This window comes from Octopus bimaculoides, chromosome 6, assembly GCF_046866305.1.
Source record: "Octopus bimaculoides isolate indiv1 chromosome 6, ASM4686630v1, whole genome shotgun sequence".
In the NCBI taxonomy this organism is placed as follows: domain Eukaryota; kingdom Metazoa; phylum Mollusca; class Cephalopoda; order Octopoda; family Octopodidae; genus Octopus; species Octopus bimaculoides.
In genome coordinates, this window is record NC_142933.1 from 9225317 (window position 1) to 9241620 (window position 16304).

The following is a 16304-nucleotide window of genomic DNA, read 5'->3' on the forward strand; positions in this document are numbered from 1 at the left end:
ATTTTCCATATTTCCCAAAGATTTCAATTTGATCTTAATGGAAAGAAATTGTCTGTTGTTTTCATCAATATTCCATCCTTTGATACAGGGACTTTACGTGAAGATGAATCTCTCCAAATTTAATTTTAGTCCTGAAAAGCTCTGTCACAATACTAGTACAGATTCTCTTGTGTGGAAACTAAAGGTTTTACACACCAAATGTGATAGTCTGGAGCGACACTTATGAACTCTTTGCATCAAATGTAGCCAGATGAATAAACTGTGATAATATTTAAAAATCTTTATTCCCTTCAGTGTGAACATTCATAGATTTACGAGTCGTTTAGTATGTAGACGTCTTGTTTAATGTGGATTTCCCCATTATCCTAACATAGCAAGCGATATTTTCCTCATAATTATGGTAAGTTGGTTAAACGTGCATGTACTTTACTAGGCTAGACCTCTGGATTCACTTTAATGGTATGCCTATCTGTTCAACCTACTATTAGAATTTTGACTTGAAAGTCGCACGGATAATCGACGACTTCTATTCGAGGATATGGCCTACGAATATATTGTACTACTATTTCCAAAACCCAAAACGCGCCAGCTCCTAAGGGATTCCGGCAAGAAATGGTATATCTGTATCGGCACAATAAGCAACACAGAAAATATTTCACACTACTCGAAGGAAATTTGGGTCTGTAGACCACGTGACTTGAAGTGACCAATGGATTTCATCTATAACACCGCCATTACACTTAGCGAAGCCGATTCCTCGTTGATGGCGATATAATTATTTGTCAGTTGTTGTTTCTGATTGATACTAAGAATGGCTAGTTATTCAGGAGAAGAAGAAATGTATTAAGGTAAGATAACTTTCATTTATCTATTGGGTAATCTTTCAGTATCTGGTGATTAAAGAAGCGGGAGATAATTAAGTTGTCGTTCTTCCACCGAAATCCTTCTGCAAACTTGGCGGTGTTGATAGAAATGGGCAACGACGAGCTGTAAAGTAAATGTTTTTCATGGAAAGTGCCATTGCGGTGAGTGGTGCCCTGGAAAGGGATTTCCTGATTCTACCGTTACAGACTTGCTCTATTCTGCCAGGGAGTCACATTGTGAGTGATGCTAATAGCAATATTGGATGCTTCTTAGATGACGTTCTGTTCTCTCACGAAATGATTGTGCATCAAGAGGAGTTTGTAGATCCGACGAATAAGGACGTCCACACGCAAAATGTGGAGAATATTTGGATGCGGGTAAAAAGAAAATTACGACGTCAGACAATATTGTTTCATATTGACACAAACTTATATGGAGGAATTCCGGACCAAAGAGAATGCACTATACTAGGCCTGTGGGTTCACTTTAATGGTATGCTTATCTGTTCAACCTATTTTTTGCTGCCTATTGCCAAATCAACGTTGTTTAACAGTCAGTTGAATTATTTTCTCTTCAATTTCTATTTCTTTTATCACAAGATACTGAAAGATTATCATCTATTGTTTCTATGTACACAATGGGCATAACTACAGGGTTTTACCCCCCAGACTTTGGGAGGTCATAACTTTCAGAAAAATGAATATTTTTTAATGAAATTTGCTATGCATATAGTATTTACTATGTAGAATCCGATTAATCCCAACAAAATAACATAACCACCTTTAAAGTGAAACAAAAAAAACAAAACCGACGTATACGACAGGTGTGTAAAATATATTTGTGTACTTTTTCTGTTTATTCTTAATCTTCGTGTTTTTGCACGATTGAAATAAAAGTTTCGGAAAGCTAACATTTTAAAATTCTTCGAGAAGCGACACTGTGATAGTTTCTATATTTAACCGTGCGTGTATATTCCTATTTTTGCTCCTGTTCTCTTCTACTTCTCTACTAGAAACGTTTACTTTGGAATTTACTTCTATTGAGAAAAAAAAATCGTGTGCATGTTATTTTTAACGAAAGTTTTCTTATGACGGCTTCTCTTTACTGTCTAGAAATCTACGGATGCACATACGCACATAATAGGGAAAAATGAAGCAAATATGGACGACTTGCTCCGAAACACCACCGAGTGGGGAACGCTTCTCAAAAATAACCTGCAGTTGTTTCCTTCAAAATTCCTACATGCTCGAAATGTACATGCATCAAGGTATATTTGTAGAAAATTTCACGAAAAATTTTTAATTTTCCTGGAAGTTAAGAAGAATTTAAGTGGACTCTGTTGGAATTTCCGAAAATTGTCCCCCACCCCCATTCCAAAACACTTTCACCGGATTCTGCATAGTAAATACTATATGCATAGCAAATTTCATTAAAAAATATTCATTTTTCTGAAAGTTATGACCTCCCAAAGTCTGGTGGGTAAAACCCTGTAGCAAATTTCATTGAAAAATATTCATTTTTCTGAAAGTTATGACCTCCCAAAGTCTGGAGGGTAAAACCCTGTAGTTATGCCTACACAATGGACATATTAGTTTTGCATCCTGTGTCAATATAAAAGGCTTTCTGTTAATCAAGGGTCAACCCTATTAACTAAGCACCCCCCCCCTCCGTAAAGTACTTTTATTCATGTTTGTGGGATCAAGTTTGTTTCATTCGCAAAATATACTTTCTGTAGAAGACAGTAAAAAATTTGAAAATGGCTTTAATAATGTAGCATTCTACTCACGTTGTTGTGAAGGTATGATGCTATGGAGAAGAAAAAGTCGGAGAAAACAGTTACAGGTTTATAAATGTAAGAAACTGGGTATTTTTAGCAAGACAGAATTTTTCTGTGTTTAATGGAGCGGTGTCAACTTTAAGGATGTACCCTGTGAAATGTTGTAGCGTCTGTACTGTTCCTTCTGTTTTTTTTTTAATGCTTCGATTTGTTAACTACGATAAGAATAACACTGGTCAGCAAAGAACTTGTCCCAAGGGAAAGAATACCTGTATCTTATAAGTTGTGATTCGCTGATCTATGATTACGAGATATTGATGATAATAGTGCCAGGTTTCTGACACTGACAAGGTTACCAATTATGTGACACCGGCATCGACCGCGACAATGTTTATATATATATATATATATATATATATATATATATATATAGTAGACTTACTTGTAAAATAGGACGTGTGCGTTCAATAATGTAATAATACAAAGAATATATATACATGTATACACACATATATGTACATACTTACATCTACATGTGTATATACATGCATATCAGGGTACAGGACGTTAGAACAATACACTACAGACAACGGAACGAACTGTTTTCACTGTCCATTTTTTCCTGTCTTGGTTTGTGTTTGCCACCTTGGAATCCTCTGTGTAGTTGGTTGATCCACTACTCAGGAAGAGACTATTCTAGAGTACGTCCTGTCTGGTCTTCGAAACGTCTAGATAGAATAGAGACAGCTGATGAAGGGATATTCCAAGGGGCTTTCCGTTTTCCTATGTGTTCGTTCCGTTGTCTGTAGTTTATTGTTCTAACGTCCTGTACCCTGATATGCATGTATATACACATGTAAATGTAAGTATGTACATATATGTGTGTATACATGTATATATATTCTTTGTATTATGTACATATATATATATATATATATATATATATGTGTGTGTGTGTGTGTCTGTCTTTTCTATTAGTTCCTCACTATCACATGACAGCCAGTGTTGGTTTGTTTATGTCACCATAACTTCCACTTCCACTAAAGAAACCAAGAAGATAAATACTAGTTTTTAAAAAACCGTACTGGTGTTGTGTTGAACCAAACCTTTCGAAGCATTACCCCAGCATGGCCACATTCCACTGATGGAAACAAGAAAAAAATTAATGGAATCGGTTCTATTTCAACTAAAACAAACAATAACTGTTCCTATATTTCCCTGACATTTTTCTGAGGTTCTGAGACACATATGAATAGTTAAGGACAAATATATTCGTCTTGTTAGATGGATTTAAATGTAATGTTTGAAACTTTGCTGACTATAATTATGTGAAACATTAATACTGAATGGAAATAATCCAGTGACCATGGGCCCATGACACTACCTCCAAGAGAGTATTATTTAAACACTGTCCCAAACAGCAGGAATGGTTTTTTGGTAATTCTTCAGTATCAAGTATATCTATAACAATGATTTGATTCTTTACACATATCATGTTTTCTTCTCATCTCTCTTTCATCAGGAGACTGAGGAAGGAAACGGATTTCATTCTGAAGAAGATTTGCATTTTTTCTGTTTTCCAAATAACAAAAAGCAATGACTTCAGATTTTGGCAAAAGGCCAGCAATTTGAGGGATTTACATGAATAAAAGTATTCAGCTGGTATTTATTTCATTGACCGAGAAGAATGAAAGGCAAAGTTGACCTTGTCGGAATGTGAAGATGGATAAAATGTCACTAAGGGTTTAGCCAGGTACACTCAGGATTCATTGAAAGGTGGTAATGGAAGAATTCTGCATATTTCTTATGAAGCTACTTGTGACCATGTGAAATGAAAACTTCTGTTTATCTAATTCTGCCGAGTTTGAATCTTATGAACAATTGATCAGTTTGTTTAATCACAGACATATTTAAACAGGTGAAAGAAGCAGACTCTGAAATTTGTAGGAAAAGCATTGTTAATTATTGCTGTGAAATAAGATAACAACACTCTCACCTACAACAAATGAGGGAAAGCATTTATTTGAAATGTTTACTTAGAGGAGAATATGTTATACACTCTGGAAAGTGGTTTGCATTAGGAAGGGCATCCAGCTGTAGAAACCATGCCAAAACAGACAATGGAGACTGTTGGGGGCCCTGCTGGTTCCCATCAAACTGTTCGACTCTCGCCAGCATCAAAAACGGATATTAAATAATAGCAATATCAAAGGAAGGTCAACTAGGAAGTTAGTTTTTGTTTGCAGCAGATGTTCTGGAGCTATAAATACTGGGAATGTGCAGAAAACAACTTCTGCCACATTCCAGGGAGAAAAACTAGAAGTGGTTGATAGCTTCCGCTATCTTGGTGATCAAATTTGCAGTGGAGGTGGGTGCGCTGAAAGCGTAGCTGCTAGAATTAGAATAGCCTGGGCAAAGTTCAGAGAGCTCTTACCTCTGCTGGCGACAAAGGGTCTCTCTCAGAGTAAAAGGCAGATTGTAAGATGCATGTGTACGAACAGCCATGCTTCATGGCAGTGAAACATGGGCCGTGACTGCTGAGGACATGCGTAGGCACGCAAGGAATGAAGCCAGTATGCTCCGATGGATGTGTAATGTCAGTGTGCATACTAGACAGAGTATCAGTACCTTGAGAGAAAAGTTGAACTTACGAAGCATCAGTTGTGGTGTGCAAGAGAGACGACTGCGCTGGTATGGTCATGTAGCGAGAATAGATGAGGATAGCTGTGTGAAAAAGTGCCACACCTTAGCAGTTGAGGGAACCTGTGGACACAAAACCCCACTTGCGAAGACCTGTTGAGGCAAGTGAAATAGAAATAAATCGTTGCCGGTGCCCCTGAACTGGCTCTTGTGCGGGGCCGTCGTAGGATTTTCGAGCGAGATCGTTTCCAGTGCCCCTGGACTGGCTCATGTGCGGGCGGCACATGAAATCTTTTGAGCGGGATCGTTGCCGGTGCCCCTGGGCTGGCTCTTGTGTGGGTGACACATGAGGTTTTTTGAGTGAGATCGTTGCCGGTGCCCCTGGACTGGCTCATGTGCAGGCGACACAAATCTTTCGAGTGGGATTGTTGCCAGTGCCCCTGGACTGGCTCATGTGCGGGCGACACATGAAATCGTTCGAGCGGGATTGTTGCCAGTGCACCTGGACTGGCTCATGTGCGGGCGACACATGAAATCTTTCGAGCAGGATCGTTGCCGGTGCCCCTGAGCTGGCTCTTGTGACGGTAACACATGAGGTTTTTCGAGCGAGATCGTTGCCGGTGCCCCTGAACTGGCTCGTGTGGGGCCATCGTAGGATTTTCGAGCGAGATCGTTGCCAGTGCCCCTGGACTGGCTCATGTGCAGGCGACACATGAAATCTTTCGAGTGAGATCGTTACCAGTGCCCCTGAACTGGCTCATATGCGGGGCCGTCGTAGGATTTTCGAGCGAGATCGTTGCCGGTGCCCCTGGACTGGCTCTTGTGCGGGTGACACATGAAGTTTTTCAAGCGACATGAGCGTGGCCGTTGCCAGTACCGCCTGACTGGCCTTCGTGCAGGTGACACGTAAAAGCACCCACTACACTCTCTGAGTGGTTGGCGTTAGGAAGGGCATCCAGCTGTAGAAACTCTGCCAAATCAGATTGGAGCCTGGTGTAGCCATCTGGTTTCACCAGTCCTCAGTCAAATCGTCCAACACATGCTAGCATGGAAAGCGGACGTTAAACGACGACGACGAATGATGAGGACTTTGGGAATCTTCTATTAATCCTGAACAGAGACAACATAAATAAAAGTTGTGATTCGCTGATCTATGATTATGAGATATTGTTGAGAATAGTCAATCACAAACAGCCACTCATTTCACAACTTTTTGGTTGTTAGTATCTAATATTTATTTTATTTTATTTCAGGACGTATTTCCATTTGAAAGAAGATTATCTGCAGAGGATACTGCAAGTCTACTGTGTTTGGATAGAGATTTATCAACCAATTAATGTCTTCAGAATGAAAGAATAAAACTGTAAAATACAACTGAGAGAATGTTTCAGAAAGTGAGCAAATGTTACAAGTGTGATATTTGTGGTAAATTACTTACTACTAAATGTAATTTAGCTATTCATAGGCGCACTCATACTGGGGAAAAGCCATACCGCTGTGAAGTATGTGAGAAAGCATTTTCTACAAAAGCTTATTTAACAGAACACAAGCGTACACACACTGGAGAGAAGCCATTTCACTGTGAAATATGTGGAAAATCATTTTCTTATAAAGGTTACATAAAGATACACAAACGTGTTCACACAGGAGAGAAACCATTTCATTGTGAAATCTGTGGCAAAGCATTTTCACTGTTTAATAGTTTAAGAATTCATCAGTTTATTCACACTGGAGAAAAACGATATGATTGTGAAATATGTGGAAAATCATTTTCTAATCAAGGTTACATAAAGATACACAAACGTACTCACACTGGAGAGAAACCATTTCATTGTGAAATCTGTGGCAAAGCATTTTCACTCTTTCATACTGCAAGAATTCATCAGCTTACTCACACTGGAGAAAAACAATTCCATTGTGAAATATGTGGCAAAAGATTTTCTCGAGTTAGTAATTTATCAAGACATAAACGTACTCACACTGGGGAGAAGCCATACAGGTGTGATGATTGTGGGAAAGCATTTTCTAATTTGAGTGAATGTGAAACACACAGAGGTGTGCATTCGAAGCCTTTCCACTGTGAAATCTGTGATAAAGTATTTTCTACAAAAGAGATTTTAACAGTACACAAACGTATTCATACTGGAGAGGAGCCATATCATTGTGAAGTATGTGGGAAAGGATTTACAAGTGGTGGCAACTTAATAAGGCATAGACGTACTCACACAGGGGAAAAGCGACACTGCTGTGAAATCTGTGGAAAAGCATTTCCTGAAAAATATGTTTTAACATTACACAAACGAATTCACACAGGAGAGCAACCATATCACTGTGAAGTTTGTGGAAAAAACTTTTCTGGTAGGTGTGGCTTAAATAAACACAAATGTGTTCATACTGGAGAAAAACGTCATCACTGTGAAATCTGTGGCAAAGCATTTTCTGAAAGTTGTACTTTACAAAGACACAGACGTATTCACACAGGAGAGAAACCATATCGCTGTTTAATATGTGGAAAAGAATTTTCACTTAAGAACAACTTAACAGAACACACACGTATTCATACTGGAGAAATGCCATAACTAATGTGAAATATGTGGGAAAGCATTTTCTGAAAAATCTGTTGTGTTAATTCATAAATGCACTCATACTGGAGAAAAACCACACCACTGGAGTTAGTGGCAAGGAATTTTCCAATAGTGGCAGCTTAAAAGGGCATATACGTACACACACTGGAGAGAAAGCACACTACTGTGGAATCTGTGGCAAAACATTTTCTAATTTGAGGTGTTTAATAAGACACAATCGTGCTCATACTAGGGAAAAACTGTTATTTTGGGGACATTATGCATTCGTATGATTATATATCTACTCATAAATGTACTGTTAATGATAGAGATTAACCTGACTTTTGTAGGAAAGTATAATATAAAACCATATTGTGATATTTGTATTAAAGAATGTATTTATAAGAATGTTATTAAAGTGCTATAAATGTTTATAATATGTTTTGTGTATCCTTTGGAAATTGTAGTAAATTTATCTTTTTAATGTTACTTGTTAGGTCACATGTGTCATACAATATGGTTAGAGTGAGAAAATTGTTGTTACTACTACTAATACTGTTAGCAAAGCAACAGAATTAGGGAGACACAGAATACTCCATCCACTGCACACAGTTACCTAGCTGCTGTCGAAGAGATAGTATTAAAGTGTAGAAAGCCAGGGCTAAATACAAGGCCATCATAGAGAATGATGCAAATTGGGATCTGTCCCCTATAGACAAGTAAATCCTGGAATAGCATGGAAAGGATGAAGATCGATAGGTAAGGCCAACTAACTCATGGTATGATACCTAAAACTACCAGAGTATTATGGTCGTAGATGATACCCCTGTAAGTGAACTAGCATGTTTTTCGGAAAACCTTAGATAAAATGAATCTCTGGCTTGAAAAAGTAGAAAGGCCAGGGACCTGCATAAAATACCAGATCTGTGAAACGTATGCATTTGAATGAACCACCTGTAAGGAGAGCAACTCTATAGTGTTTCGGATGAACCCACAGATTAAACTGTAAAGTGAGGAATGTAGCTTATAATATGAAGTGTAGTGAGGTATGGTAGAGAAATAGGACGACAACATACACTGCTGGAAGCCGAAGGAGGAAATCTTATCAATGCTCTACCAACATGCTCAATGAGGACATGAAGGCGTGGTTAATAACATCGATGTTAATCTATTTTCACATTGATCAGACATATGGCGGCCGCACATACAGTAGTAGAAAGACAGAAAACATGAATAGAATAACATCAGCTCCACTCCACCACACTGCACAACCTGATGTTGAGAGAGCGAATGAGAAGGAAAACTGAAGGAGTTCCATCTCTTAAACATTGTAATTCTCAGAGTAGTTCTGTGGAAATATCTCTACAAACCTTTTCTTCCCATTCCACATGCACACATACAGGCCGAGACCTAAAATACTTCAGTTTGCTGGAAACTTACCAAGGGCAATAACTCTAACAAAGTCGATTCAGTTACCTTCTGTCAGTGCCGCACACAAATGTTTCTGCTGCTGTTATTTCTGTCAATATTATTTTTCAAGCCTCTGACTGGGGTTGAACTTAGAATCTGAGGGTTAGTAGCTTGTGCTCTTATCCACTATGCTATTTGCCTCATCCCAAAATATACAACAGTATTACCTATGATAATATTTAAAATCTTTATTCCTTTTAGTGCGAATATTCATAGCTTTACTAGTTGTTTGGTATGGCCTATGAATATATTGTACTACTATTTCCAAAATCCAAAACGTGCCTGCTCCTAAGCGTTTCGGACGTCAAATGGTATATCTGTATCAACACAGAAAATATTTTACTCTAATTGAAACTAGTGATTTCATGTGAAACTCTTCTGGCGGATAAAGAAATGAAGAAAATTACTACAGTAGACCATGTCACTTGACGTTACAAATAGAAATTGTATTTCATCACCATCTTAGTTTCTTAGAAAACATTTCTGTAAATTAAGGGTCAATCCAATTGATAACCCCCCGCTTCTCTCTCCGGCTGGGTAACCTTGAACTTCTACAGCAAGACACTTCTGTCTCACTATAACCTTTCATCATCTGACAATGCCCCCTCCCCTCTTGTAGGTTTTTGTTTTTGTCTTGCAAGTACGTGTTAACACTTTCAGTGTAGGTGCCACTTAAAAGTACCGGATCTATACTGTGAAGTGGTTGGTATTAAGAAGGGCATCTAGCTGTAAAAGCCTTACCAAAAGTGACCTCACCTGTGCTTCTGCCACATAAAAAGCACAAAGACCACTCTGCTGAATGGTTGGTGTCAGGAAGGGCATCCAGCTGTAAAAATCCTGCTAAAACAATCACAGAAATCTGGTGCAAGCTTCTGCCTAGCTAGCTCTTGTGAAACCATCTCGCCCATGCTAGCACAGAAGTTAAACAATAATGATGATAATCAATTGGTCATTTTCTTTAATCACAGATGTATTGAAACAGGTGATAAAAGCAGACTCTGAAATATGTAGGAAAAGCATTGTTAATTATTGCTGTGAAATAAGATAATAACACTCTCATCCAAAACAAATGGGGAAAGTATTTATTTGAAATGTATACTTAGAGGAGAATACGTTATACACTCTGGAAAGTGGTTTGCATTAGGAAGGGCATCCAGCTGTAGAAACCATGCCAAAACAGACAATGGAGACTGTTGGGGGCCCTCCTGGTTCCCGTCAAACTGTCCGACTCTCGCCAGCATCAAAAACGGATATTAAATAATAATGATGAGGACTTTGGGAATATTCTATTAATCCTGAACAGAGACAACATAGATAAAGGTTGTGGCTCGCTGATCTATGATTATGAGATATTGTTGAGAATAGCCAATCACATACCACACAAACAGCCACTCATTTCACAACTTTTTGGTTGTTAGTATCTAATATTTATTTTATTTTATTTCAGGACGTATTTCCATTTGAAAGAAGATTTTCTGCAGAGGATACTGCAAGTCTACTGTGTTTGGATAAAGATTTATCAACCAATTAATGTCTTCAGAATTAAAGAATAAAACTGTAAAATTTAACTGAGAGAATGTTTCAGAAAGTGAGCAAATGTTACAAGTGTGATATTTGTGGTAAATTACTTACTACTAAATGTAATTTAGCTATTCATAGGCGCACTCATACTGGGGAAAAGCCATACCACTGTGAAGTATGTGAGAAAGCATTTTCTACAAAAGCTTATTTAACAGAACACAAGCATACACACACAGGAGAGAAGCCATTTCACTGTGAAATATGTGGAAAATCATTTTCTTATAAAGGTTACATAAAGATACACAAACGTGTTCACACAGGAGAGAAACCATTTCATTGTGAAATCTGTGGCAAAGCATTTTCACTGTTTAATAGTTTAAGAATTCATCAGTTTATTCACACTGGAGAAAAACGATATGATTGTGAAATATGTGGAAAATCATTTTCTAATCAAGGTTACATAAAGATACACAAACGTACTCACACTGGAGAGAAACCATTTCATTGTGAAATCTGTGGCAAAGCATTTTCACTCTTTCATACTGCAAGAATTCATCAGCTTACTCACACTGGAGAAAAACAATTCCATTGTGAAATATGTGGCAAAAGATTTACTCAAGCTAGTAATTTATCAAGACATAAACGTACTCACACTGGGGAGAAGCCATACAGGTGTGATGATTGTGGGAAAGCATTTTCTAATTTGAGTGAATGTGAAACACACAGAGGTGTGCATTCGAAGCCTTTCCACTGTGAAATTTGTGATAAAGTATTTTCTGCAAAACAGTCTTTAAAAGTACACAAACGTATTCATACTGGAGAGGAGCCATATCATTGTGAAGTATGTGGGGAAGGATTTACAAGTAGTGGTACCTTAATAAGGCATAGACGTACTCACACAGGGGAAAAGCGACACCGCTGTGAAATCTGTGGAAAAGTATTTCCTGAAAAATATGTTTTAACATTACACAAACGGATTCACACAGGAGAGAAACCATATCACTGTGAAGTTTGTGGAAAGGACTTTTCTGGTAGCTGCAACTTGGTAAATCACAAGCGTATTCATACTGGAGAAAAACCGTACCCCTGTGAAATCTGTGGCAAAGCATTTTCTGAAAATAGTAGTTTAAAAAGACACAGACGTATTCACACAGGAGAGAAACCATATCGCTGTTTAATATGTGGAAAAGAATTTTCACATAAGAGCAGCTTAACAAAACATAACCGTATTCATACAGGAGAAAAGCCATAACTAATGTGAAATATGTGGGAAAGCATTTCTGAAGAATCTGTCCTATTAGTTCATAAACACACTCATACTGGTGAGTTTGTAGGAAAGGATTTACAAACAGAGGTACCTTAATAAGGCATAAACGTGGTCACCCAGGGGAAAAACGACACCAATGTGAAATCTGTGGGAAAGCATTTCCTGAAAAATTTAGTCTAACATTACACATATCACTGTGAAGTTTGTGGGAAGAAATTTTCCAATAGTGGAAGCTTAAAAAACAAAGAGACCTATACACTGGAAATCTGCAAAATCTGTGGCAAAATATTTTCTAACTTGAGGTGTTTAATAAGACACAATCATACTCATACGGGGGAAAAACCATACAGCTGTGTTACTTGTGGTAAATCATTTAGTTGCAGTGATTATATATCTACTCATAAATGTACTTTTAATGATGGAGACAAACCTTTCCACTGACTTAAGTATAGTATAAAAGCATCTTGATGTGATATTTGGATTAAAGAATCTATGTATATGAATGTCATTAAAGTGCTGTACATGTTTATAACATGTTTAATGTATTCTTGGAAATTGCAGTAAATTTTTCTTTTTAATGTTACTTGTTGAGTCACATGTATCATATGATATGGTTAGGGTTAGGAAACTGTTGTTACTACTACTACTAGTAATACAACAGAATTAGGGAGACATAGAACACTTCATCCACTGCATGCAGTTCTCTGGCTGCTATCAAAGTGTAGAAAGGAGCCAGGGCTAAATACAAGGCCATCATAGAGAATGATGCAACTTGGGATCTGTCCCCTATAGACAAGTAAATCCTGCAATATCATGGAAAGGACAAAGAAGATAGATAAGGCCAACTAACTCATGGTATGATAAGTAAAACTATTAGAGTATTATTATTATTTTTTTTTCTGTTGACTGAATTCCAGTGACCTAATATGCTACAAAACCCTTTTTTCTATCTAGAAGACGGGGTGGGGGTGGAACCTGCGGAAATTTCACCTCCACCCTCATTTTGAAATATTTTTCGCTACTTCTTTCTTTACCCATAATTTTAGATAACATATTGCAGAAATACATTTTCAAGAGATTGTGGATTACATTAGATTGAAAATTCAAAAAAGTTTGAAATGAATAAGTGAAGATGCAGAGGTTATAGAAGTTAGCAGAGACAGAGGATAAATTCATCTTAACAACAAAGATTAATTTTCCCATCCACCTTTTTTCCGAACAAAAATAAGGAGTTTGCAGCATATTAGGAGGTCAGAGTGCTTGATTCCACACAAAAAATCTGATTTTTTTTTTTCTTAGTGAAAATCGTGCTGGTGAAAGGATCAAATGATACCAGAAAAAGACTTTTGTTCACTTTTTGCTGGTTATTGCCAATGTCACAACTTTTTTATCACCAGATACTGAAAGATTACCATCTATCGTTTCTATGTACCTAATATAATCCAGTGACCATGGGCCCATGACACTACCTCCAACAGAGTATTATTTAAACACTGTCCCAAACAGCAGGAATGGTTTTTTGGTAATTCTTCAGTATCAAGTATATCTATAACAATGATTTGTTTCTTTACACATGTCATGTTTTCTTCTCATCTCTCTTTCATCAGGAGACTGAGGAAGGAAACAGATTTCGTCCTGAAGAAGATTTGTGTATTTTCTGTTCTCAAAATAACAAAAAGCATTGATTTCAGATTTTGGCAAAAGGCCAGCAATTTGATGGGAGGGGCCAGTGGATTTACATGAATGCAAGTATTCACCTGGTATTTATTTCATTTACCGAAAAGAATGAAAGGTGTGATGTAAAGGAAGAAAAAGATGGAAGAGGGAATTACAGTAGTCTAACCAGTCGGACCAGAAAACAATGGTCACTTTCAACGTCTCCCTGTTCTATCTCAATCTGCAAGGTTCACTCCATGTCCACGTTGCTATCCGTCGCTGTCTGCTCTGATGTGCTGTCCGTCATAAACTGCCCATCGTGTTTCACTGACCCCGCATGCCTGCTGTGGCACTTCTGGTGTAATCCACAGACCCCACTTCTGGCAGAACATACCTACATACCTACTCCCTCACTTCTAATCCTGAAGAGAGACAACATAAAAGTTGTGGCTCGCTGATCTATGATTACGAAATATCATAGTGTTGAGAATAGCCAATCACATACCACACAAACAGCCACTCATTTCACAACTTTTTGGTTGTTAGTATCTAATATTTATTTTATTTTATTTCAGGACGTATTTCCATTTGAAAGAAGATTTTCTGCAGAGGATACTGCAAGTCTACTGTGTTTGGATAGAGATTTATCAACCAATTAATGTCTTCAGAATTAAAGAAGAAAACTAAAATTTAACCGAGAGAATGTTTCAGAAAATGAGCAAACGTTACAAATGCAGTATTTGTGGTAAAGTACTTCCTACAAAATGCCATTTAGCTATTCATAGGCGCACTCATACTGGGGAAAAGCCATACCACTGTGAAATATGTGAGAAAGCATTCTCTCAAAAAGGAAATTTAACAGAACACAAACGGACACACACAGGGGAGAAACCGTTTCACTGTGAAATATGTGGAAAATCATTTTCTTATAAAGGTTACATAAACACACACAAACGTACACACACAGGAGAGAAACCATACCACTGTGAAATCTGTGGCAAAACATTTTCAGGGTGTAGCAGTGCAAAAAGTCACCAACTCATTCACACTGGAGAAAAACGATACCGTTGTGAAATTTGTGGCAAATCATTTTCTCAAGTTGGTAATTTAACAAGACATAAACATACTCACACTGGAGAGGAGCCACACAAGTGTGATGATTGTGGGAAAGCATTTTCTAATGTCAGTAACTTTGAAAGACACAGAAGTGTGCACTCAAAACCTTACCACTGTGAAATCTGTGATAAAGTATTTTCTGTGAAAGAGTCTTTAACAGTCCACAAACGTGTTCATACTGGAGAGAAGCCATATCATTGTGAAGTATGTGGGAAAGGATTTACAAGTAGTGGTACCTTAATAAGGCACAATCGTTCTCACACAGGGGAAAAGCGACATCACTGTGAAATCTGTGGAAAAGCATTTCCTGAAAAATATGTTCTAACATTACACAAACGAATTCACACAGGAGAGAAACCATATCACTGTGAAGTTTGTGGAAAAGACTTTTCTGGTAGCTGCAACTTGGTAAATCACAAACGTATTCATACTGGAGAAAAACCACATCACTGTGAAGTCTGTGGCAAAGCATTTTCTCAAAATGGTAGTTTAGTAAGACACAGACGTATTCACACAGGAGAGAAACCATATCACTGTTTAATATGTGGAAAAGAATTTTCACTTAAGACCAGCTTAACAACACATAACCGTATTCATAGAGGAGAAAAGTCACTGTAATATGAAATATGTGGGAAATCTGAAAAATCTGTCCTATTGGTTCATAAACTTACTCATAGTGGAGAAAAACCACATCACTGTGAAGTTTGTGGCAAGGAATTTTCCTATAGTGGCAGCTTAAAAAGACATATACGTACACACACTGGAGAGAAAGCACACCACTGTGGAATCTGTGGTAAATATATATTCTAATTTGAGGTGTTTAATAAGACACAATCGTACTCATACTGGGGAAAAAGCATACAGCTGTGTTATTTGTGGTAAATCATTTACTCATAGTATATCTACTCATAAATGTACTTTTAATGATGGAAATAAACCTTGCCACTGACTTTTCTAGGAAAGTATATTATAAAAACCATATTGTTGTGATATTTGTATTAAGGAATTTATGTATATGAATGTTATTAAAGTGCTATAAATGTTTATATCATGTTCAGTGTATTCTTTGGAAATTGTAGTAAATTTTTCTTTTTCAAAGCATCCAGCTATAGAAACTTTGCCAAATCAGATTGGAGCCTGGTGTAGCCATCTGGTTCACCAGTCCTTAGTCAAATCGTCCAACCCATGCTAGCATGGAAAGCGGATGTTAAATATCATTAATATATATTAATCTTTATATCTTTCTCATCCTGCAGACCCAACCCATAGAGTTATCTTTGCACTTCTTAAGTCAACTGATCACCTTTTTTTTTATCATCAGAATAACCTGAACCTCCAAGGAGCTGAAGTAAGCTGAATAGCCAAAGCTCCATTAGTTGTGTTAAATTACCCTGGTGTCAGGTTTCACTGTTGATCCATCAGAAAGATC

General features: G+C 37.5%; 3 protein-coding genes across 6 annotated transcripts; all 3 read left to right on the top strand.

Moving 5' to 3' along the window:
* The first annotated feature begins 710 nt into the window (after positions 1 to 710).
* On the top strand, positions 711 to 8277 carry LOC149134929 (uncharacterized). Of its 3 annotated transcripts, XM_089353384.1 has the most exons (3): positions 723 to 848; positions 1977 to 2131; positions 6535 to 8277. In XM_089353384.1, the coding sequence occupies exon 3, from the start codon at positions 6664 to 6666 to the stop codon at positions 7858 to 7860; it is 1197 nt and encodes a 398-aa protein (XP_089209510.1). In that variant the 5' UTR covers positions 723 to 848; positions 1977 to 2131; positions 6535 to 6663; the 3' UTR covers positions 7861 to 8277. The 3 variants fall into 3 exon arrangements, with proteins under 3 accessions (XP_089209509.1, XP_089209510.1, XP_089209511.1); XM_089353383.1 differs by lacking the exon at positions 1977 to 2131 and having other exon boundaries at positions 711 to 848; XM_089353385.1 differs by lacking the exons at positions 723 to 848; positions 1977 to 2131 and adding an exon at positions 1223 to 1356.
* LOC149134930 (uncharacterized) lies at positions 727 to 12658 on the top strand. Of its 2 annotated transcripts, none has more exons than XM_089353386.1 (2): positions 727 to 848; positions 10763 to 12658. In XM_089353386.1, the coding sequence occupies exon 2, from the start codon at positions 10892 to 10894 to the stop codon at positions 12086 to 12088; it is 1197 nt and encodes a 398-aa protein (XP_089209512.1). In that variant the 5' UTR covers positions 727 to 848; positions 10763 to 10891; the 3' UTR covers positions 12089 to 12658. The 2 variants fall into 2 exon arrangements, with proteins under 2 accessions (XP_089209512.1, XP_089209513.1); XM_089353387.1 differs by lacking the exon at positions 727 to 848 and adding an exon at positions 1236 to 1356.
* LOC106867983 (uncharacterized) lies at positions 764 to 15921 on the top strand. Its single transcript, XM_089353390.1, has 2 exons — positions 764 to 848; positions 14335 to 15921. The coding sequence occupies exon 2, from the start codon at positions 14462 to 14464 to the stop codon at positions 15491 to 15493; it is 1032 nt and encodes a 343-aa protein (XP_089209516.1). The 5' UTR covers positions 764 to 848; positions 14335 to 14461; the 3' UTR covers positions 15494 to 15921.
* Positions 15922 to 16304: the final 383 nt, after the last annotated feature.